This window comes from Acomys minous, assembly GCF_964271855.1.
Source record: "Acomys minous genome assembly, chromosome: 15".
Lineage (NCBI taxonomy): Eukaryota > Metazoa > Chordata > Mammalia > Rodentia > Muridae > Acomys > Acomys minous.
This window is the reverse complement of record NC_140497.1, coordinates 12,382,014-12,405,573: the sequence shown is the minus strand read 5'-3', so window position 1 is coordinate 12,405,573 and position 23,560 is coordinate 12,382,014. Positions and strand designations below refer to the sequence as shown.

The window sequence follows — 23,560 nt, the reverse complement described above, 5'->3', positions numbered from 1 at the left end:
GTGTGCAGGCAGAGCAGTCTGTGTCTACTGTCTGCATTTCTTCCTAAGTAAGCACACTGTGTGCAGGCAGAGCAGTCTGTGTCTACTGTCTGCCTTTCCTCCTAAGTAAGCACACTGTGTGCAGGCAGAGCAGTCTGTGTCTACTGTCTGCATTTCTTCCTAAGTAAGCACACTGTGTGCAGGCAGAGCAGTCTGTGTCTACTGTCTGCATTTCCTCCTAAGTAAGCACACTGTGTGCAGGCAGAGCAGTCTGTGTCTACTGTCTGCATTTCTTCCTAAGTAAGCACACTGTGTGCAGGCAGAGCAGTCTGTGTCTACTGTCTGCATTTCTTCCTAAGTAAGCACACTGTGTGCAGGCAGAGCAGTCTGTGTCTACTGTCTGTATTTCTTCCTAAGTAAGCACACTGTGTGCAGGCAGAGCAGTCTGTCTACTGTCTGCATTTCTTCCTAAGTAAGCACACTGTGTGCAGGCAGAGCAGTCTGTCTACTGTCCACATGTCTTCCTAAGCCAGGCCTCTCAGACTCATCTTGAGTCCTATTGCCTCTATGACGGGGAAGGGAGCTAAGACAATGACCTTGCAGTTGTCAACCCTCAAGCAAAGCTCACCTTTCCCTGAGGCTCTGTTGTTCTGGATCCCCACACTCACTTCTGACTTTCTCCTGATAATTTTTTCCCCCTCTCTTGTTGGGTTGGTGGTCAAGCCATAATATTCAAAACACCTCAGGTCCTCCTCCAACACTCTTCACTCTAAGGAGACTCTGAGTAAGGCACTAACTATCCTCTCCTGACCTCTGAGAGCTTGACCCCCATGTCACAATCTATAGCTGTGACTGCCTGGAGCTCCAGACATGAATAATCAAATGCCTATGAGATGTTGCCAATACACCTAAGGCCACAACCTTCCCTTAGAGCCCTGCTCCTTCTCCTGTGTCTTTACTTGTTTGACTCCTAGTACCTGCCCTCACAGAACCAATGCCAGACTCTTGCTTCCTACTAAACTCCTCCCGCAATGCCTCCAAGACCATCTGCTTGGTAAGCACTACTGTCCAACTCATGTTTGGTTTCTTCGCTCTGGCCCCTACCACTCACCCACGGCACGGCCTTCATGCTGTAAGGAATAGCTCCCCTAACAAGAAAACACCAGCAGGCTAGCAATCAGTTCTTACCTTTGCCCCCATATCTTCAAGTTGTTTTGTAAATGTCTTTGAGTAGTTCTCTGTCCCTTTGGAAGACCATACTTCAACATAGGCCACAATGTCTGAAAATAAGCAAGGTATTAGCAGGAATCACACATTGGTAAGTCTCCCCCGCCACCCCCCCCCCACCCCCAACAGGTTTTCTCTTCTACTGTTTACATTAGAAAATAAATGAAAATTTCTATTAGGAATCTATTCAAAAATATTATCACTGCTATTTGGGTGGTACTTTAAATAATCCTAATCCAGGCTTAATTATCCTGGATTCAGCTTCCTATAAAGAAACAGATAGTAATTACTCCAGGCTTTCTGGGCCAGACTATCTTTCAACAACACAGTTTTATGGCCATAGCATAGACAAGCTAATATAGTTGGGTTTTAGTAAAAAAGAAAAATTATGGAGCTGAGTATATTAGCACATGCCTGTAATCTTAACGCTCAGGGATTAGAAGGTGGAGGCAAGAGGATCAAGTCTAGGCCACAAACCGAGATCAGGACAGCCAAGGCTACATGGAGAAACCCTGTCTTGAAACAAACAAACAAACAAACAAAACAAACAAAAAATAAAAAAGTAAGAAAGAATGATAGAGGCCAGCTTGGGCTGCAGGAGACCTTGACCCATATAGTTTTCATCTGCCATTCATTTTATTTCCATTTAAAATATGAAGAAGGGCTGGAGATGTAGCCCAGATGCTAGCGTGCTTATTTAGCATGTACTAGGCCCTACTACAGCAGAAACCAGAGATGGAAGCTCACATCTGTAATTTCAATTATAGGAAGGAGAATCAATAATCCAAGGTCGGACTGAGCTACATACGAAGTAGTAGGCTAGGGCCAGGCAGCGGTGGCGCACACCTTTAATCCTAGCACTTGGGAGGCAGAGGCAGGCGGATCGATGTGAGTTCGAGGCCAGCCTGGTCTACAAAGCGAGTACAGGACAGCCAAGGCTAACACAGAGAGACCCTGTCTCCAAAAACCAATACCCTCCAAAAAAAAAACAAAAAACAAAAACACAACAACAAAGAAGTAGTAGGTTAGCATGCATTAGAGACTGTCCAAAAAATCTTTTTCCAGGTGTCCCATTGTTAAGTAATTACGAGCAAACCGAAAGGAAGGCCTGGTTTTGTTCACAAAATACTGTAGTAAGATTATGAAAACAGTCACATCAGGCTACAGAGCTGTGCACACTTTCAGACCACTCCAAGTCCCTCCACACCTTGTAGCTCAAAACCAAACTCTACACACATCAGTCCCTCCGACCTATAAAATGCAGAGTTGTTGGAGAGCCCCACAAGTGTTAGCTCTCCTCAGGCAGGACCCATCAAAAGGCCGCTCCCGTTATTACCAAATTAGTTTTCTGATCCCACTAGTGCCCAGGCCCTGGTGGCGGCAAGGGAGGGGGTGAGGGGGGGGGAGGGGCTCTCAGAAAGCTAAGATGGGACCTGTTCCTCCTGTTAGCTGTCCAGGGCTCAGCACCCACAGAGGGAACACATAGATGCCATGGCAGGGATTCCGGGGTAAGTGAAAGCCACAGGATGATATATGTGTGTGTGTGTGTGTGTGTGTGTGTGTGTGTGTGTGTGTGTGTGTGTGTGTTGGGGGGGGTGTCCATTCACGTGTTCAGAACCCAGGGTGAGGGAACGCCGGGGGTGGTGAAGGCCACACTATGGGAGGGGGGGGATGAGTGCGTGTGCGTGTACATGTGTGTGTGTTGGGGGTGTCCATTCACGTGTTCAGAACCCAGGGTGAGGGAACGCCGGGGGTGGTGAAGAACACACTGTGGGGGGGAGGGAATGAGTGTGTGTGAGTGCGTGTGCGTGTACATGTGTGTGTGTTGGGGGTGTCCATTCATGTGTTCAGAACCCTGAGTGACGGAACTCCAGGGTGTAAAGGGAACCGGGATATGAGAGGACCCCCCGGTGTAAGGAGACCTGAGACGTTAGCAGACCCCGGTGACCCAGGAAGGACTTTCGGGTACACGTCCCACAGCCCCCCACAACTGAGCGAGTCTCCTCACCGTTCAGGAAGGCTCCCCCAGCGCTTCCCGAGGCCTCCATGACCAGACCAGGCGCTGCAGGACCCAGCGCGCGCGGGCAGGAAGGCAGAAAGGTGCGCATGCGCAAGCCCGGAGGTTCGGCGTCTCAGCTTGGGGGTGTGAATGGAAGGACTCCGGTCTCCTCCGCTCCCTCCCGGCGTGGCGTGTCGCAGGCTCCGTGACACCGTGCAGCAAACACCTTGATTCCCTCCAGGCGGCCCGAGGCTAGCCCGGGCCCTCGGCAACTGTGGGCGCCGCCCTGGCAGGAGTCGGTTTCTCCCGGCTGGGCTCGCGTCCTCCTCCACGCAGCGCCTGGTGACCCAGTAGGGGGACCCTGCGCCCTCTGTCCTCAGCCCCACCCGTGGGCCCCGATCCGGAGCTCGGCTGCTGGAGCCTCAGCGTAGGCTCCGGATTTCAAACCTCCCGCCAAAGAGATTCGGAAAGTGGAAGAGTCAAAGACAGGCCCGCCTCCCCACGCTAGGGCTGCCGGGAAGGGCATGAGGCCCCAGGCACCCTGGGAGGACAGGAGCCAGGGAGGTCGGGCTCCTCTGCGGATAAATGTCTCCTTTAGTCGCCTTAAGCACAGGGCGTTAAAAATCACCTTGTTTGATTAGACAGGTTGGTTTTGGTTTTATATTTATTTAGTTACGAATATGAGTACTTTGCCAGCATTACATATGTGCACCATGCCTGGTGTGCTTGGAGGTCAGAGGAGGATATCAGATCCACTGTGGCAGGAATTACACGTGCTTATGAGCCACCATCAGATCAAATGTCCTTAACCATTTAGCCATCTCTATAGCTCCTGGTTTGTTTGTTTTGTTTTGTTTTTTTTAGAGAGGGTCTTGTTTTCTACCTCATAACACCAAGCAGTCCTCTGACTCAGCCTCCCCAAGGTTTGGGATTACAGGCTATGCCACCTCATCCAGGCCCGCACCATATTTATTAAAAGATGAGCCAAATATATGTAATGTTACTTTATTCGTCATTCAGTTTCCCCTTGTCCAACCCCGAGGCTTCATAAATTTCACAATCTTAACAAAAACACAGCACTAAAAAGTAGACGGACTCTTATTCCATATCTTTAATCCCAGCACTTGGGAGGCAGAGGCAGGTGAATCGCTGTGAGTTCGAGGCCAGCCTGGTCTACAAAGCGAGTCCAGAACAGCCAAGGATAATATAGACTTTGTCTTGAAAAAACAAAAAAGCAAAACAAAACAAAACAACAACAAAAACAAAGAGTTATATTATAGGAGTATTGTTTGGAATTAGAGTGGACATTTAGGAGTTTTTGTTGATCCCCGCCCCACTTTGCTGGCCTTTGAAGGGAATTTGTCCTGATTGTCTCAACTTTTGCTTCTGTCAGAAGATACAATTGCTGAGTGCGGTGACTTACACCTGGGCGGGAGTTGGAAGCCATCCTTGAATACGCCCTTGAATTATCCTTTTTTTTTTTTAAGTCAAATTACAAGTAATTAGCTATTATTGGGAATTCATGAATGAAGCAGCAAAGTTCACTATCCCTACAGCTTGGGAGCTCTCCCTAGGCAGCCTCAGGTGCAGAAGAAACTCAGACAAAAGGCTAACTGTGGTGTCCATTAGCATACCAAAGTGTCTGCCTTCACTCCCCTTCCCAGGCTCTTACATCTTCCCCTCCCCACTTCTATAACTTCTCCAGTTCTTAGGCTTCAGTTCGGGAAGCTTCTCACTCCTGAACAACCCTGCCATTTCAGCCACGTGCTTAGTCCTCTCAGCCCCCTGCTAGCCCCCCACACACACACATCCTTTTTTGTCTTCCCCTCTTCTTTGCCTTTCTCCCGAGTTCCCCATCCTCTCATAGCCTGATCCACTCTGCCTGCCATTCTCAATACCCTACTTTCTCTCCCTGCTGCGGACTCTTCCTATGCATTTAGCTGAACTCTCCCCAGCTCTACCATAAAAACCTATCTCTTTAGCCAGACCTTAGGGTGGCCACGCCCTCACTTTACACAGGCAGTAAGAGCGGGACTTGACTTCCCGAGAAGGGAACAGGGAATCTGAATAATATGTCAACTTTGCTTTTGGACTTCCCTGTTTGGCTAGCTTAGGTGGACTGGAATGTCCTCTTACTTTTGGCACCTTTTGGTTTCTTTCAGCCTTTTACTTGGAATTATCTGGCACTTAGCATGACTGACTCCACTTTGGTTTGACAGGTCCTTTGGCCCTCGTATGCAAGCTCAGCAACACCTCCCAGAATCTTGGTTTAATCATCTCAACCCCTCCCCAAACAGGGCATCAGCCGGACTCCCGGCATCTTTTAAGGCGTGCCATCTTAAATCCTCAGTGAGTCTTGGTGAATCCGTGGCAACAAGAAAGAGCGCTGGGCCAAGTCGGTTAGCCCCGTATCGGTGAAGCCTGTAATCAAACTTGAAAATGGACTTTTAGCCAACTGGAAAGTTGCCACAGACAGGATAGATCAGAGAGGATGAAGGAAATGTGACAGGCATTATGAATCTTCATGAATGGCTTATGGAAATTTTTTTCTATTTATGCGTTTTTCCTATAATCCTGAACTTCACTTAAAAAGGAAAAGTTAAGAAAAGTCTAGTAAGTAGATAAGTAGTAGGCTAAATAATATTTGGCCAGTGTGACACTAAATCTCACTCAGAGAGGCTGAAAACAGTTGGATATTCTCCCATATTTATGTACACACTGGTAGCTCATAAAGGGAGCTGCGACAGTTGCTTGTCTTTTTTGTTTGTTTGTTTGTTTTTTTGTTCTTCAAGACAGGGTCTCTCTGTGTTTGCCTTGGCTGTCCTGTACTCGCTTTGTAGACCAGGCTGGCCTCGAACTCACAGCGATCCGCCTGCCTTTGCCTCCTAAGTGCTGGGATTAAAGGCATGCGCCACCATGCCCGGCCAGTTGCTTGTCTTGATGCTCTAACAGAAACACTTGACAAAAGCAAGGAAGGTGAATTTATTTTGGAGCAGAGCTCAAGAGTACAGTCCACCGGGCATGGAAGCCATGGTGGCAAGTTGTGAGGGAGCTGGTCATATTGCTTCAAGGCAAAAAGGAGAGAGAGAGATGAATGTTCATGGAGGGATTTTAATCCAGCAACATGGCTTCTCTGGCTGGAATACACACATGCCTTTAGCACACACCTTTAATCCCTCTGGCTGGACTACACACCCACTCTTAGTGTACACCTTTAATCCCAAACAATGAGGTTGTTAGCTTGTAGAAGGAAGCACCTGTGTTTGAAAGTGACATCTAATTGAGAGGCAGACAAAGTGTCAGAAAGGTTTGACAGAATGAATAAGGATAGGATATGCCCAACTCTCACCAGAAAAGATGGGGGAAAAGAGGACTTGGGAGAGTGATGGAAGAGGAGACAGGGAGCAGTTAGAGAGCAAGCTAGACACAGGTGAAAACAGAAAGCCAGAAGATGAGAGCAGATTGCTAGAGTTAGTTTGAGGCCAAGCAGAGCAAAAAGTCAGAAGCTGAGAGAAGCCCGTTTTAATCAGTCAGCTTGGAGAGGAGTTAGAGTCAGAACAGCTGAGTTGAACCAGGGAGGAAGAGTTCAGAAAGAGCTAGAAAGGGTGAAGTTGTTCAGCAGTAAGTCTCCGAAGCTGAAAACAGTTTAAGCCTAGATTAGACTGTGAGAGGCTAGAAGCTTCTAGGGCTAGGCCTAGGTTAGCAGACAGAGGCAGTAATTACCTCAAAGAATACAAGTTAAGTTTACAGCTATTCAGCTTTATTCTCCTTTATTTCAGTCTGGCACCCTAGCCCATGGCCTGATGCTCCTCACATTTAGGGTTGGTCCTCCCACCTCATAATCCAGGTAATCCTTCAGAGAAACACCCAGAGATTTGGTGGCTCTAACCTTAGCAGGTCGATAAGATTAACCATCATAGGTCCAATTGTAAGGGTCTGCTGAAGGAAAGACCCTGGACTCAAGTAGTATGCAAAAACAAACAGCATTTATTCTGCTGAAAAAGGCAGCATGCAGGGGTGGGCCATTCATACAAAAACAAACAAACAAACAAAAAACAACAAGCTCCTTTTAAAGTGAAAAGGGGGAATTTCACTAAGGGTTGGGTACCCTTTAACAGGATTGGTTGGGCTCATGGTAAGAGGTACTTGTATCTTCCTGATTGGTTTGGACCTTAGGGGAGGGAAAGTTACTTCCTCAGGACTTTTCTCATATCTGATTTCAGTCTCCTGTGAGGTGTCAGGGCTGTCGTTCATTGGTTGCCCTTCTCCTGAGGTCTTTTCTGAAAAGCCTGGCTGCCTAACATGGAGGCTCAATTGAAACTGGAATGAGTTTGGACCCCTCATTATGATATTCAATTAAGAATCAAGTGGATCAATTAGTGCATTCATTTAGTCTCTTAGTTTGACCCTGACTGCTGTAATAAAAGACCATAAACTATGGCTTATAAACAGTAGAAATTCGGGGCTGAAGAGATGGCTCAGAGGTTAAGAGCATTGGCTGCTCTTCCAAAGGTCCTGAGTTCAATTCCCAGAAACCACATGGTGGCTCACAACCACCTATAGTGATACCTGGTGCCCTCTTCTGGCGTGCAGGTGTACATGCAGGCAAAACCACTATATATGTAATAAATAAATACATATTGGAAAAAACGGTAGAAATTTCTCTCTCAGGTTCTATAGGTGTCTACACACTAGGTATCTGGAGTCTGTATTTTACAGATGGCACCATTTCTTTGAATATTATACCATAGGCAGTATAAAAAAGCAGTAATTGGGGCCTGGAAGGCTGGCTTGGTGTATGGACTGCTCTTTCAGAGAATCCAGTTCCCAACACCCATGTTGGGCAGCTCCAGGAGATTCATTGCCCTCTACTGGATTCCATCAGCACTGTATCCACGCGTGAACATTCCCACACAGAGACAAATATGTGCAATTTAAAAAGCACATCTTTAAAATCACTACTTCTATTTATGAGGCCTCTATTCTCAGGGCCAAATCACCTCCCAGTGACCTCATTGACCTAAGGCCTTGACATTGAGGGCTAGGATTCCTCTTTTTTTCCCCCCTGGTATAAGCTGCCCTGCACAGTGAGGGGTGGATTTTCTATACCTTGAACTTTGAGGAAGTACCAACATTCAGATTGTTAGCAATATCCTCCCCTGTGGATAGAAAAACGTTACTGGGCAACCTGGAAATCACTTCTGTTAAGGTTGCCATACAGGGTGCTTTGCTGCTCTGATACAACACTCACAGACAAAAGCATCTTAGAGTAGAAAGGGGTTATTTTGAATTATGATTCCAGAGGGATTGAGGCCCTCATGGTATGGAAGGCGTGGCCTGTGGCATGAGCTGGAAGGTGGCTGACCACAGGAAGCAGAGAAGAGGGACAGAAAATGGGGAGAACCTGCATATATACCCTCAAAGCTCACCTCCAGTGACATCCTGCCTCTGTCTTGCAAGGCTGAGCCTCTCAAAGGCTCCACAAATTGCCCAAACAGCACCAGCAGCTGTGGACCAAGTGCTCAGATGCCAGAGCCTATGAGAGTGCGTTCTCATGAAACCATCACAAGCCTGGTTCACGTAGTATAGAAATCCTTTAGCTAAAGAAAGTCTGGTATAAAACATTATATTTAAATGTATTTAAGGATCTAGGGAGATGGCTCAGTAGTAAAAGGCTTGGCATTCACACATTTACCTATATGCAAGTAAGCAAAACACCTATAATATTAAAAGTTAATTAAAAATAAATTTTAAAAATTACAATTTTGGCTGGGTAAAGGTGGTACATGCCTTAAATCTCAGCAATTGGGATGCAGAGGCAGGTGGATCTCTGAGTTCAAGGGCAGCCTGGTCTATGGAAGACAGTCAGTGCTACACAGAGAAACCCTATCCTGAAACCAAGAGAAAGAAATCACAATATTTGGATCCAGAGGTTTCATTACGTGGCTCTAGCTGGTCTGGAACTTGGTGTGTAGGCTAGGCTGACCTCTAGCTCACAGAGATCCTCTTGCCTCTGCCTCCAGAGCTCAAGGATTAAAGGCTTACACAGCCACACCTCACAGCTAGGGGCAGTAGAGCTAGGAGGACCAGGAATTCAAGGTCATCTTAGATACACAGTGAGGTGGTGACAAGCCTGAGCTAGAGAAAAATCCTGTCTCAAAAAGCTGAATTAAGACAAAACACGTGTGGAGTGTATTTATAATCAGGTGGAGAAAGACTTAGAAAATAGGTTCTTAAAAAAAAATAGAATATATGTTCAGAGCATAGTAAGTTTACAGAAATATTGAGCAGAAAAGACAGATAGTAACCATGAACTGTATACCATCCACAGTCTTCACCTTGCATTAGTATGGTGCATGGCACAACTAATGAGCCAGCTGTCAACAAAGCAACTGTAAAGTGCATGACTCACATTTTCTGTTGTTCATTGAGGCAATATTGACATGTATCCAATAAAATAAAACCCCCAAAAGGAACAAAGGTGGTTAACATAAATGAATGCAAGTATACCTGACTTTGTATTAATATACCCTAGTCTAATTTTTGTCATTGTGTTTACAATACTTTAAAATAATTTCATCTAGAGAAAGAATGGAGTGAAGACTTAATTAGACCAACTTTGCTGCTGCTTCTCTCTTCGTGGACAAAAGATGAAAGCCACTTTCCTTACCAGCACTCACAGTCAAAGGATGTACATCAGAAAGCTCTTTAACCACTCCGGGGCTCAGGGAAAGCTCAAAATACTGACTTTTGAGAGGCACACACTTGGACTCAGTAGGAGGCCAGCTTTCAGGGATTCCTCCTTAAGGGCCTGACAGCATTTGGGCTGCAGTCAGGAGTCAGCAGTCAAGTCTCCTAGAAGTCCTGGCAAACAAGTAAGATAAAGGTCTACCTCAGGGGGGAAAGCGCTGGCTCCCTGCAGTCTGACGTTCCCACAGAAGCCTGCTTCTCCACAGTGCGGCTCAAACACTGAAGGCAGCTGCAGAAACGCGTGAATATCAAATGCAGAGGACAGCACCGACCGTGCAGCTGCACTTTCCCTTTCCCTCTTTCTGTAAAACAAAACAGAGTGAAAGAGAAAGAAAAGAAGGGAGGAGGAAGGGCAGAGCGATGACAAACTGACAATAAATCCAATAGAAACCTTTTGTAGTACAAATGAGGGTTTTCTGCTGCTGCCTGTACTATGCTAATCTGATACTTAAATAATAGTACCAGAACACCATTCTCTTAAAAACAAAATACAGATGTTTATTGGGGTTGGTCGCCTGGCAAGCTGACTTTGGCAGAGGGCTGACCCACAAAAAGTTGTCTTTTGTCCTCCACAAGCCTTCTGTGTCACCCCAATCTCTGTCTCCCCCACACTACATACATTAAAAATAAAGCAATGAAAATACATATTTTATGTTGTGAAATGATATGTCATGATACTGAATAAGAAATATGCTCGTACTTACACGGACCAAAGTATTTTGAAAATGTAGTAAATGAACTGAGATTAGTGACTAACTCAAAGGTGATTTTATAAACCTGAGGGTAAAACACAAAACAAAACCAATTTAACATTACCAGAGACCTAATTGAGACAAAAATAATGGATTGTTTTAGTTGTATGCTATGCGCTATAAATGGGATTTTAATGGGTGAACAAAGAACCTAAGGTGGGAGAGTTCTTTTCCAAAACTTAAAAAATAATTCTGGGTTTGAGTGTTTTGCTTGCATGCATGCCTGCACTCCACGTGGGTTCAGTGCTCACAGAGGCCAGAAGAGGCTGCCAGGTCCCCTAGATCTGGAGTCACAGATGGAGCTGGACTCAGGTCCTCTGTGAGAACACATTCTCTTACCCACTGAGCCGTCTTTCCAGCCCCAGAGCTCTTGTAACTAATTCACACAGGAGAATGATTTATCATCACAAGGGAAGTTTTTAACCTTGACTGTCTCTTAAAAGCCAAGAAATATGTAGCCCATGATCTTTATTCCTGGTAGGATCCATGTAAAATCCATTTGGAAAAGCTACAGTTATTAGCCTTGTGTGTGCTGAACGATGGCATATTGCCAGAAAATTGCTCTTACTGGAAATGCTAGCTTTTTTTTTCTTTTCTCTCTCTCTCTCTCTCTTTTTTTTTTTTAAACAAATGTTTGTATCTACTGAGGTAGAAATGATATGAAAAGAGCAAGGCTGCCCCCTGAGAGTGACAGTGGCTTTCTCACCTGAGGTAAACATAACTCAGGGTGCTTGAGTCCTGGACAGTTAACAGCCACCATAGATACCACAGCAACGGCAGTGGCTTCCGGATTCTTCATCTGCTGAAGTGGGATGAGTTCCACATGTAGGAGCAGGGTGAGTTTAGAAAGGAATTTCTTACAGATTTATAGGCAAGAGCTTAAGAGATAGGAAGCAGCAAAACTCCTGTATAACAGGAGTGGGTCCAAAAGATGGGTTGCCATTAGCTGCTAGTTACAGGAGCTTTTTGTAGGCATGGAGGGGTGAGCTGATCCGTCCAGTTGGCCTGTACATGAGATGTCTATGCACTCTTTGGGTCACACACTCACTCACACTTTCATGCAGGTGTGCTCCAGCTGTGAAAGGAGACAACAAGAAACCACACCAGCAAACAGCCCTCCCCCCCCCACCCCCAAACACTTTGGCATTTTCTAGCTCTTGGCCAGAATAGAACCTAGGACATTTCTACTGCCAGCCAAGGACAAGAATCAGAACTGCTCATTTTTGAGGCCTCTGACTTAAAACTGCCTGGCCAGTGGCTACCTCCTACTCTCAGCAGTTACCACTTAAGGCGGTTCCTCCCCTTTATTCCTTATGCCTGCGGCATATTCCCTTCTTCTCTTGATCCCAAAGATGCTTTACTTCCTACTTCCCATGGCCAAGGTACACCAGAGACACCAGCAGATTCCACAGAGCCTCAGATGGAGAGGTCCCTGTCCTCATAAAGGAGAGAAGAATTCATGACTATAAAGTAGGTTGTTCATAACAATCCTCGGAGGCCTACAGAAGTTATGCCTCAGCACTCATAGGCTGACTCAAAACTAAATCACCTCAAATCTTTCCCTGAAGCTTGGGTAAACATATCCATTGTGGGGAAATGAGCAGAGTATCATGAAACCAAAAACCAAACAACTCTGGGGCATAGTTACTGAGAGGCAGTGTGACTGAAAATGTTTAATGATCCACTGCTGGGGTCCCATGCTCGGCTTTGCCTCTGACAACAAGGGTATCTATCACCAATCACTCCCTCATTCAGAAGAGGCTGCTGCTGCTGGCTGCTCCCGTGTGATCCCTGGTCATTCCTGGTTAAGCAGGGACTGCCAGGGAGACTCCCTCCCAGACCTACAGCTGCCTATATTATAGATGCTGACGATTTTGTTAATGAGTATTCTTGAGTATCTACAGGAGTAACTGTTTATTTATTGTGTTGTGAACTGAACTTAATTTACTAACACTCTGCTGCTGAGCTAGCCCTTCTGCTATATATAAAATGCATTAAAAAATCTTGTGGATGTCTCAGCAGCTTTACCTAGAACTGTCCCAAAGTTGGAAACGGACAAGATGCTTTTCAGTGGATGAATGAGCACGACTGTGGCCCATCCAGACAGATATCATTCAACATTTTAAAAAGATATATGCTAGCAAACCCTGAGAAGACATGGGGAAGGTGGATGTATGTATATGTATGTATGTATATATATATATATATATATGTATATATATATATATATATATATATATAATATTACTAGACAAGCTGCATGATTCTATCTAGACAGTATCATGGGCAAGAAAAGATGGAGGTTGTGTCTTTTTGGTTGTAGGAGGATGAACTGGTGGAGCCCAGGGGTCTGCTAGGCAGTGGAGTCACTCAGGATAAGCTTAGAATAGTGTATGCATGTCTTGTTTGTCAACCTGCAGGCACAGGGACATAATTATTACATGCAAACAACCACCATCTAGCTATTCTTTCTTTTCTTTTCCTTCCTTCCTTCCTCCTTCCCTCCCTACCCCCCTCTTTCTTTCTTTCTTCCTTTCTTTTTTGAAACAGGGTCTCTCTATATAGCCTTGGTTAGATCATGCTGGCTTCAAACTCATAGTGATCCAGCTGTCTTCTTTCTGAGTTCTTGGGTTAGAGACGTGTGCCACCACACCTGGTTCATTTATCTATCCCTTGTGCATGGGTAGGTGTGTGCGCGTGTGGGCATGCATGTACATGTGCGAGTGAGTCTCTCTCTCTCTCTCTCTCTCTCTCTCTCTCTCTCTCTCTCTGTGTGTGTGTGTGTGTGTGTGTGTGTGAACATTTGTGGTCTGGTGCCACTGTCTTTGTTTGGTTTTAAAACACGGTCTCTCACTGATCATTAGGATAAATTGGCTGACCTTTGACCCACAGAGATCTTACCCCCCCCTCCCCCCCCACCCCCTTTCAGTGCTGAATCTACAAGCATGTGCCATGCCTGGCAAAACAAATTACTTTATTACATTTATCCCCAACTCCACAGTAGGCTCACATGCCACACATGTGGAGGTCAGAGGGAAATATTTGGAGTCAGTTGTCTCCTTTTTTTTTTTTTTAAGATTTATTTATTTATTGTTATGTATACAGTACTCTGCCTGCATGTACACCTGTAGGCCAGAAGAGGGCATCAGTTAACATTACAGATGGTTGTGAGCCACCATGTGCTTGCTGGGAATTGAACTCAGGACCTTTGGAAGAGCAGGCAGCACTCTTAACCACTGAGCCATCTCTCCAGCCTAGGTTTCAAACTCTGGTTATAAGGATTGGCAGCAAGTGCCCTTGTCCACTGAGCAATCTTGGCAGGCCTGTGCCCAGCTTTTTTAGGTGGGTCTGGGGATTAAACTCCAGCCCTTGTGCTTGCACAGCAAGCAGTTTGCAGCCTGGGCTACATCCCCAGTCCTTGCTGTATATTCTGATGCTCTCTTTCTCCCCCAGTTTGGAGCCTGTGGCCTGCTCATTCCTTAGCCGTTCAGTAGTAGTGGAGACACATAATAAGTCAAGCAGATGAGGAAGGGCAGAATATGGCACCTCAGAGAGCAGTGTTAAACTTCACAGCCCCGGGAACTGAGAGCAGCCAAAGAGAAACTGTGTGGAAAGTGGAATGAAGGGAAAGAAAAAGACAGAGAAAATGAAACCGCTGCCATGAAATTACAGAGCAAAGTGTTACCTATGTTCCCATTTAAAAGTTTAGTTGACTTTTAAAAATAAAATTTGGATAAAAAAGTAATATGAAGGTGTTTTTTAAAAACCTCCATAGACCAAGCTCTTCCCGAAGCAGCTGTCAGAGGCTGCAGGTTGAAAAGGCATCTCCACTCTGTCCTGTGGGGCCGGGGTATTGTGAAGTTCACCTGCGCTGTTATGTTTGTTATTGTTTTTCTTTGAATTTCCCTCCATCCTGTGTTTCATTTTTATTTTCTAGGAATGACTTAGATGGTTCATACTGTGATAATAGAACAATCAGAGGCAGCAGATATCTCGCTGGCTTGGGCTGGAGACGCAGCTTTAGTCCTGGAGTACCAGCCTTGTGTATGGGACTCTGGGTTTGATTCTCAGCATATGTACATGCACATACACACATGTACACATACAGACACACACACACGCATGTACACATACAGACTCACATGAGACGTAGCTTTAGTCCTGGAGTACCAGCCTTGTGTATGGGGCTCCAGGTTCGATTCTCAGCATGTGTACATGCACACACACACATACACACACACACACACACACACACACACACGTACACATACAGACACACACAGACGCACACACAGACACACACAGACACACACACACATGTACACATACAGACTCACATACACACATACACACAAGGGCAGAAGTTGTATTTCATCGATTTGGTGGGCTGCATGCTAACGGAGTCGTAGGCATGGAGATTTGGAAGTCCTGAGACATTAGAGCAGGACCAAGTCCACCACAGCACTGGGATTCTGCTCTCTGCCACCTGAAGCCCAAGCAGGAGTGGATGACTCAATTGTGGATGGAAAATGCACTATTTGAATTCTGACCAAATTCTTTACCAAATGCCCTTGACATCTCTACCATTTGTGCTGAATTGACAGCTGTCCAGAAATGCCAACTGAGGTCTGTGTTGGGATAAGACAGCAATGGAGGGATCCCAGGACTCCTCGCAGGCTGCAGTCACACAACCCTACGTAGGTAGAGACAACAAGTGCAAGATCAGCTGCACACAGCAGAGTGGCTAAGAGTGGGCTCGTTTAACAGCGCGTTTAGTTTTTAATATCCCTGTGGCTGTCAGCAGTTTATCTTCCTCAAAGTCAGTATCATGAGGCTGGTAACAGTTGTGTACTTTATATATTAAACTTATGAGTATCTGATTATGGTAGCCGGAGCAGAATAACACAGCTGGTTACTAAACCAATATCATCTCCTTTGAAAACATCCACAGTGTATTTGTTGTAGGAGTTTCATCTAAATTATGTAGTGCATTCAACCAAAAGTTTCTGTGGTTGGGTCAGCAAAAGTCTACCAGCTAGTGTTAAGTTCCCTGAATAATGGCATTTTGCATCTATGACAGACAGAGTGCTGGTTAGTTTTCTGTTAACTTGACACACTAGGGGCATCTGGGAAGAGGGAACCTTAACTAAGAAAACGCCTTCATTAGATTGTCTGTAGGCAAGCATGTAAGGCATTTTCTTGATTAATGATTGATGGGGGAGGGTCTAACCCACTGTGGATGGTGCTAGCTCTGGCACATGGGCCTGCATTGCTAAGAAAGGCTGAGCGATCCATGAAGAACAAGCTAGTAAGCAGAGTTCCTTCGTAGTGTGTGCTTCAGTTCCTGCCTCGTGTTCCTGCCTTGTCTTCTCCTGACGGTGGTGTGTAGCCTCATTTTCAAATGAGCCACATATGTACAATACATTAAGCAAAAGTAACAAAATCTTAAATTTCTATCAATATACAGTACCAGTGTAAAACATTTGAGATTAGTGTGTTCAATAATCTACCTTTTATTCTGTAATCTTACATCCCTCTTTTTTTTTTTTTTTAAATCACTCCCCCTTTCCCTAACACTAAATAGGAGAGAAAAAGGATAGAGGGGAGAAAGAGAACCCTGATTCTAACCTTTGCTTTGTTTCCTCCCTTACCGTTACTTATAACCAACCCTGCCTCAGATGACAACAATCACTCATAGCCCATGAAAACACCCACCCCACCTATTGGGAATGGGGCTGTCATGTTCTTGAAGTTACTTTTTGCTGTCTGTGGGTAAAAACATATTTTGGAAACCCTTAGAAAATTGGGATATTAGCCCAGGCACTGGAAGAGCAAGCTGTATCTTTTTCTGTCCAGTCTCTGTGGGACCGATCATTTGAGGTAACACTTTTGAAGTTGATCTGCATGCAAATCTTGAGGAAACAGTAGATAGTCTGTGAGACTGAATCATTTAGGCTATTTGCTTTGTCTTCATTTTGTCTGGTATTTTGCTCTGAAAAGCAACAAATGTTTAAAGGTATTGGCATATATATATATGCAACATGCAAAAAATCAGCCAAAGATAATTTTCTGCTCTGTGTTTGAGTAGGTGAAAGGCATCAACTTTATAAATCTGTTTGAACTGTAATATTAGTCTCTAATCATGCTATATGTAAGGATGGCTTGTCATGAGGATCAGGTAGCCAACAAGATTCAGTTGCCATACAAAGACATTCATGCCTCAGATAGTTAGAGGTCTTTCTTGGTCAAATCTATAAGCTTTGTTGGTAACAATATTTTTTCATTCCTTGTAGATACATAAGTATAACCACGTCCCCATCTCAAAACTATTGCAGGTCAACACATCATTATAGTATATTGGTTGGCCTAGTTCCTCAGTTTTTCTATAACCCAGTGGCTCTCAGCTGCTGTTGTCTCTTTTCACTAACATTAAGAAAATTTAGAGTTAGCAAAGCATTATTTAGTCGGTCCCTTGGGGTCTTTACTCTTCCTTTTTGTTTAATAAGCATCTCTTTTAAGGTGCAATTAGCTCTTTCTACAACCGCTTGTCCTACAGGATTGTGTGGTATACTGGTAATGTGCTTTGTATTATAATACTGCAAAGAATTGCTTCATCTTACTGGATATGTATGCGGGAGCATTGCCAGGCTTAATTTGTGCAAGTATCTCCATTCTTCCTATTATTTCCAATAAGCCTTTTTGGGACTTAAATCAGTTGCCCATTGAAACCCTGAGTATGTGTCAATGGTATGGTGTCAATGGTACCTTCCCCCTCCCCCCAAATTCCGCAAAATGAAACACATCCATCTGCCAGATTTTATTTCTTTTTCTGCCCCCAAGGTTACTTCTAGCAGGTAATGGAGTTTGGTTATACAGAGAACACGAAGAGCTCTCCTCTCTCCACTTTGATTTCTTGCCAAGTGATAGAGAATTTTATTCTTTAAACCTTTAGTATTAATATGATGTGTTTCAAGAAAAATTGAGGCTGCTAACACATTTCCTATTAATAATTGGTCAGTTTCTTCATTTCTTTGTGCCAATGGACCTGGCAAAGCTGTATGGGACTGAATATGAGGAACATATAATGCATAGTTTCTATGTCGGATTGCCTGTTGTAATTGCATAGATAACAAAGTCAACTCTGAGTTATCAGGAGTAAATTAGTCAGTTTCTATATGCAAAGCAACTCTTTCTGCATATTGACAGTCAGTAATTATATTAAGAGATTCAGGAAAATCTAACAGCACCATAAAGATTGCATATATTTCTGATCTTTGAACTGAGGTATTTTGATCACCTTGCTTATAACCTGCCATTCCCATCTTGTTTGCATCAGTATCAAAGTGTTGGTGTACACTTTACAATACATGGAAGAATTCAATTAGCTTTTTAAATGAACTGTATACATTTTCTTTTTTGGATATTTATCATTAATTTCTCCCAAGTAGTTACTACAAGCTCTTTGCCAATCTTTATTGATTACCCACAATGACATAATCTCAGCATTAGTAAGAGGCATTATAATTGCAGCCAGGTCTGCTCTTGACAATTGGTGTAATGTTATTGTACCTTTTATAATTAATTCAGAAATCTTTTCTATGTATATCTTCAATTTTTTACTTTGTCTATGTGCTAAGAAAATATAGTCCATAATATTATCTTTCCTTTGCATAATGAGCCCAGTAGGAGAATGAGTTGAAGTCAAAATAACAAAAATACAATCAAGTTTAGGATCAATTCGACTTACATATCTTGTAGTATTTGTTGTACCAGAATTAGCTTTTTTTTTTCTGCATCAGCTGTTAGACATCTTGGACTGTTTAAATCTGAGTCTCCTTGTAATGTTTGAAACAAATTACTTAACTCATAAGTAGCTAATCCAATTGTAGGCCTCAGCCAGTTAATATCTCCCATTAATTTTTGAAAATAATTAAGAGTTTGCAACTGGTTCTATGGATCTGTACCTTCTGTGGTCGAATTTTATGTTGACTTATAGCCAATCAAATGTCCTCTTTGTATTTTTTTCTGTAGCAATCTGTAATCCCCAGCATGGTAGAATTTTTGTGTTTCCTTAGACATTTTCTCTAAAGTATCCACTTCAGAATCAGGCAAAATATCATCCATGTAATGGTAAGTGATAGATTGAGGAAATTGCCTATAAATTATTTTTAATGGTTGTTGCACAAAATATTGACACAAAGTTGGACTATTTAACATTCCCTGTGGAAGTACTTTCCAATGGTATCTCTTTATAGGACCCCTGTTGTTCAGAGTAGGTACTGAGAAAGCAAACCTTTCTCTATCTTGCTTTTGCAAGGGTATTGTGAAAAAACAATCGTTTAAGTCAATTATTATTATAGGCCATGACCTAGATTAAAAAAAAAAAAAAAGAGGTAAAGGAATTCCAGGGTATAAAGGACCCATTGGTTGAATTACTCTATTCAGTGCTTGTAAATCCATTACCATTCTCCATTTTCCTGAATTTTTTAAAAACAACAAATATAGGGGAATTCCATGGGCTGGTAGTCTCTGCTGTATGTTGAGCCTCCAATTGCTCTTGAAACAGTTGTTAACGTGCAATTTTTCCTTTGCTATGGGCAATGGCTATTGCCACACAGGTCTGGTAGATAACCATTTTAGGGGTAGGGCAGTTGGCTCTTAGCAGTGACCCCTCTTATAAGTTTGGAAACTTAATCCCTGTTATGTCCTGTGTTTGGACAGTGGCACAGCTTGTATTGTTCTTGATTATATTTATCAATACATTCCCCAGGAGCATCTATCAGCTCAAGCCTTATTTCATCATTGGCTGTCTCTGGGATTGCAGGTATATTAATTTGAGTACCTCATTGTTGTAAAAGACCCCTTCCCCATAAATTTATGGGTATGTCAGCCACATAGGATCTCAACTTCCCTGTTTGCCCTTCTGGTCCTGCATATTTAATCCATCATGCACTTTGTCTTATTTGAGATAATTTACCAATTCCTATAAACTGTGTATAAACCTTCTGAAGTGGACCAATCTAGAATCCAAGACTTTTGGGTAAGGATACTGACATCGGCTTCTGTATCTACCAAACCTTCTATTTCACCACTATTCATTTGTACCACTAATTTGGGTCTCTGATTTTTAACCAGAGTGCCAGAACACACATTTTCCAGTACTCCCAAGTGCCCCTGTTTTTTCTACTGGAGCAGCTTTGTCCTTGATGTAAGGAAACAGTAGCAACTGAGCAATTCTATGCCCTACATTAATTTTGTTTTACATATACCATGATTTTAATTTCTGCCTTGCAATCCCCATCTATAACACTTGGATGCACAATAAATCCTTGAGAAGTTAATCCACTTCTTCCTAAGATTATACTTACTGTTCTTGAAGGTAAGGGACCATAAATACTAGTGGTTATTTTATAACATTCAACTTTTGGAGGTAGTGTAAGAGATTTATCTGTGGCCATATTCAAAGCTGTACTGCCTTTAGTAGCATGCATAAGACCAGCAATACTTATTTTTTGCTTTCCTGTCTGCAGGTTACCACCTGGTTGACCAAAGAAAGATGGCTCATATTGTTGGCTGCATTGCCTTGAGCTGACAGGCCCCTCGTTCATTTCCTGATGGTACACGTACATGCACATGATTATATAGACATGCATTATCCACCCCTCACACAAAATATTGAGGAGAGAAAAAGATCACATTGACAGCTACATTGGAGAACAGCAATAAGTAAGGAAAAAACAAAACAAAACAACAAAAAAACAAAACTGAAGGTTACAGAAGTAAGCCAGACAGAGATTGGTGTAGAGTCCCCATTTGCCTTCCTAGCGCACTCTTTGCTGCAGCCAACATGGCTCCTGTAAAAATCAGTCAAGGTCAGGTCACTCCTCTACTTCAAATCCTTCAGTGAATGGCTTGCTGCCCTCAGAGAACACTCACGGTCCTTCTGCAGCCTGTCAGGTTTTCTTCCTAGATTTTCCAGCTTCTTATCTCAGCTCTGCCATTTCCTGAGCTCAGCAATGCCTCCCCTTAGCAGCTTCTCCTCACCCCCTTCTTTAAAATCAGGCAGAACAACTATTTTTCTTCCATAGAATACCCCCACTCATCTTTCAAATGCTCCCTGGAGCAAGGGCTTCCCCTGCCCCTCCCGAGGTTGGGCCATACCTCTGCCACGCCTTGCTGAGCCCGCCTGCCAACTCTCTTCCTCACCTCTTTCTCATTATGTTCTTACTGCTGTCTTTATTGTTATGGCTGAATGCGGTATCTCAGCTCAGAGTCAGAACTATAAGCATAAGTGCTTATTCATAGTAGTGGCTCAAGAAAGTTCTGTTGAATCTGTTAATAAATGAATAAAGAAAAGGCAAAGTAGCTAGGACAGACCTCTGCAGGGCTCCAACATCTGGACTGATAAAGGGAGCAACAGGAAAAGTGGCCACAAAAGTAGAAAATAGGCATTAAAGAAGGGTTAAAGAATTCACTTCTTAGGCAGAGACAGGTTTCTGCAACATACCACAGGCTGCAGGAGACATTGACTTAGGAAGTGGTCTCCATTTGGGGAGTACTTGTGTAGTCAGGGTGAATTAATTTGTGCAGTTGTCTGCCATGTAATTGGCACCATGTGACTGAGGGTTGGCCATGTTGGGCAGCATGGAGGTCTGAGGTTAACACAAACCACCTTGTGTGTAATTTTTGATTATGCATCTTCCATGCAAATTAAATGTATGTAAATCAGGGCCATGCAAATAAGGACCATACCTATTAGACCTCACTGGTTGATCAGCGTTCAGGTGGGCACAGGACCACAGCTCTGTGGGGTTAGGCTGCATCCCCTCTGCAGTTTGGTTGGAGGTAGGTAAGCTTTTCTTCTTTGGGACTTCCTTACCAAACTTGTGAAAACTTCTTAATTTTCCCTGGACTCTCACCGTTGTTGTTACTTTTCTGTTGTTGTGATAAGACACCACGGCCCAGGCAGCTGAGAAAGGAGTTTATTTGGAGCTTACAGTTTCTGAGTGTTAGAGTTCATGACCATCCTGGCAAGGAGCGCGGCAGGAGGCAGACAGTCACGGCCCTAGAGCCGCAGCTGAGAACTCAGTGAAGGCAGAGAGAGCTAACTGGAAATGGCAGAAATCTTTTAGAATATTAAAGCCTGCGCTCAGTGACACACCTCCTCCAACAAGGCCACCTCCTAGTCCTTCCCAAACCACTCCATGACCTGGGGACCAAGTGTTCAAATGTGCGGACATATGTGTGGGGGGGAACATTCTCATTTAAACTGCCACACTTACTAACGGCCTACCCTGTGCAGAAGGGTTTTGATGGCGGGGAGGGTGAAAAAAGAAATGTTTTCATAGCAAGGGTTTGCAACAATGTCAACTGCTAAGGTCACTCAAGACTAGTACAGCATGTCAGTTTAAAATTCTGCACCCGTGGGACCACCAGGGACTCTGAAGAGCAGATTCAGAGCGGGGAGAGATGAAGGGTGAATCTCAGGGTGTAGTCTCTTCTTGCGGAGGTGTGGTGAGAAGGAGCACAGACTTCAGAGTTTAGTTAGTTAATCTCTGTGGTACTCTACTGTGACCTGGGGATGCTAATGCGTTCCACCTGCCAGGTTGTCAGCACAGCCAGAGATAATGAGTGCTTCAGATCCAATGCAAGAGATCTCCAGTAATTGGTAACACTTGTTATAATCCAGTTCCAGTTGGGAATTTAAGTGGACCGTTGGTAGAAACAGACCTAACTAGTCAACACACAGGGAAGCTTTCTTTCTTTTCTTTTTTTTTTTTAATTGTCAACTTTTTATGTTCAAGTTAGGGTGATAGCCAATTCAGTTGCCTTTCATTTAGGTTTAAAAGTTGGTTAAAAAGCCGGGCGTGGTGGCGCATGCCTTTAATCCCAGCACTCAGGAGGCAGAGGTAGGCGGATCTCTCTGAGTTTGAGGCCAGCCTGGTCTACAAAGTAAGTCCAGGACAGCCAAGGCTACACAGAGAAACCCTGTCTCGAAAAACCAAAAAAAAAAAAAAAAAAAGTTGGTTAAAATACCCAATAAAGATAATGCCTGTCTATATATATTTTATCCAGGAATTAGAGAATGTTTGTGTGGTGTGTGTGTGTGTGTGTGTGTGTGTGTGTGTGTGTGTGTGTGTGTAAATGAAGGAATTCCTAGGCTCATGCCAGGAAGTATGTTAAACAGACAAATCTACAGTGAAATCATAACACTGAGATACAGTGAACAAAAGAAATATTCCAATTCTAAGCAAAATAAATAAATAACCCTGGGCAAGATGAACACATTGATTTAGTTCTTTTTCCTCTAGAAATTATCTGAAAGCCACTGGTGAAGCCTTTACATTTCCTCCTTTGTGATTTGAAGTAACTTTGATGATCATATCCTGCTTTTTGAAAGGAACATCCATGTTAGAAGGGAGTCACAGAAAAATCTTTTGTTCAATATAAAAATTAATAGGAATATTCAGTTAATAGTAGAACCTTTTATGGTTTTTAAAATATATTTTTATATTTTGAGGTTATAATTATACCATTCCTCTTTTCTCTTTCCTCCTTCCACATCTTTCCAGGTACCTCTCTACCTGGCTCTCTTTCAGGCTCATGACCCTTTTTCTTAAATTGTTGTAACACACATGTCATGTATGTGTGTGTGTGTGTGTGTATGTATTCTTAAACACAAATATAACCTGCTCAGTCTGTATAATATCTTTGTATGCACATTCCCAGGGCTGACCACTTGGTGTTAGATAGCCTGCCTGTGTGCCCTCCCCTGAAGGTAACTATTTCTTCTGTTCTCAGCTAAGGAGCCGCCTCTGGTTCTCCATCTAGGATTGGGTCCTCGTGAGCATCC

At 43.7% G+C, this 23,560-nt stretch overlaps 1 protein-coding gene and 1 long non-coding RNA gene across 6 annotated transcripts in view; one reads left to right on the top strand and one right to left on the bottom strand.

Moving 5' to 3' along the window:
* Positions 1–3,811, bottom strand: part of MCPH1 (microcephalin 1) — a 208,454-nt gene extending 204,643 nt beyond the window's left edge. For 2 of the 5 annotated variants that reach the window (XM_084759288.1, XM_084759287.1), the window contains exons 1-2: positions 3,215–3,809; positions 1,168–1,259 (exon numbers count right to left, since the gene is read on the bottom strand). In XM_084759288.1, the coding sequence (XP_084615414.1) occupies positions 1,168–1,259; positions 3,215–3,314 (192 nt within the window). In that variant the 5' untranslated portion in view covers positions 3,315–3,809. Of the gene's footprint in view, positions 1–607; positions 759–1,167; positions 1,260–3,214 lie in introns of those variants that run through there. The other 3 variants (XM_084759286.1, XM_084759290.1, XM_084759289.1) reach the window with 3 other exon arrangements.
* LOC311584728 overlaps positions 895–23,560 on the top strand; it is a 39,219-nt gene continuing 16,553 nt past the window's right edge. The window contains exon 1 of the long non-coding RNA XR_014774981.1: positions 895–1,033. This is a non-coding gene — a long non-coding RNA (uncharacterized lncRNA). The remainder of the gene's footprint in view (positions 1,034–23,560) is intronic.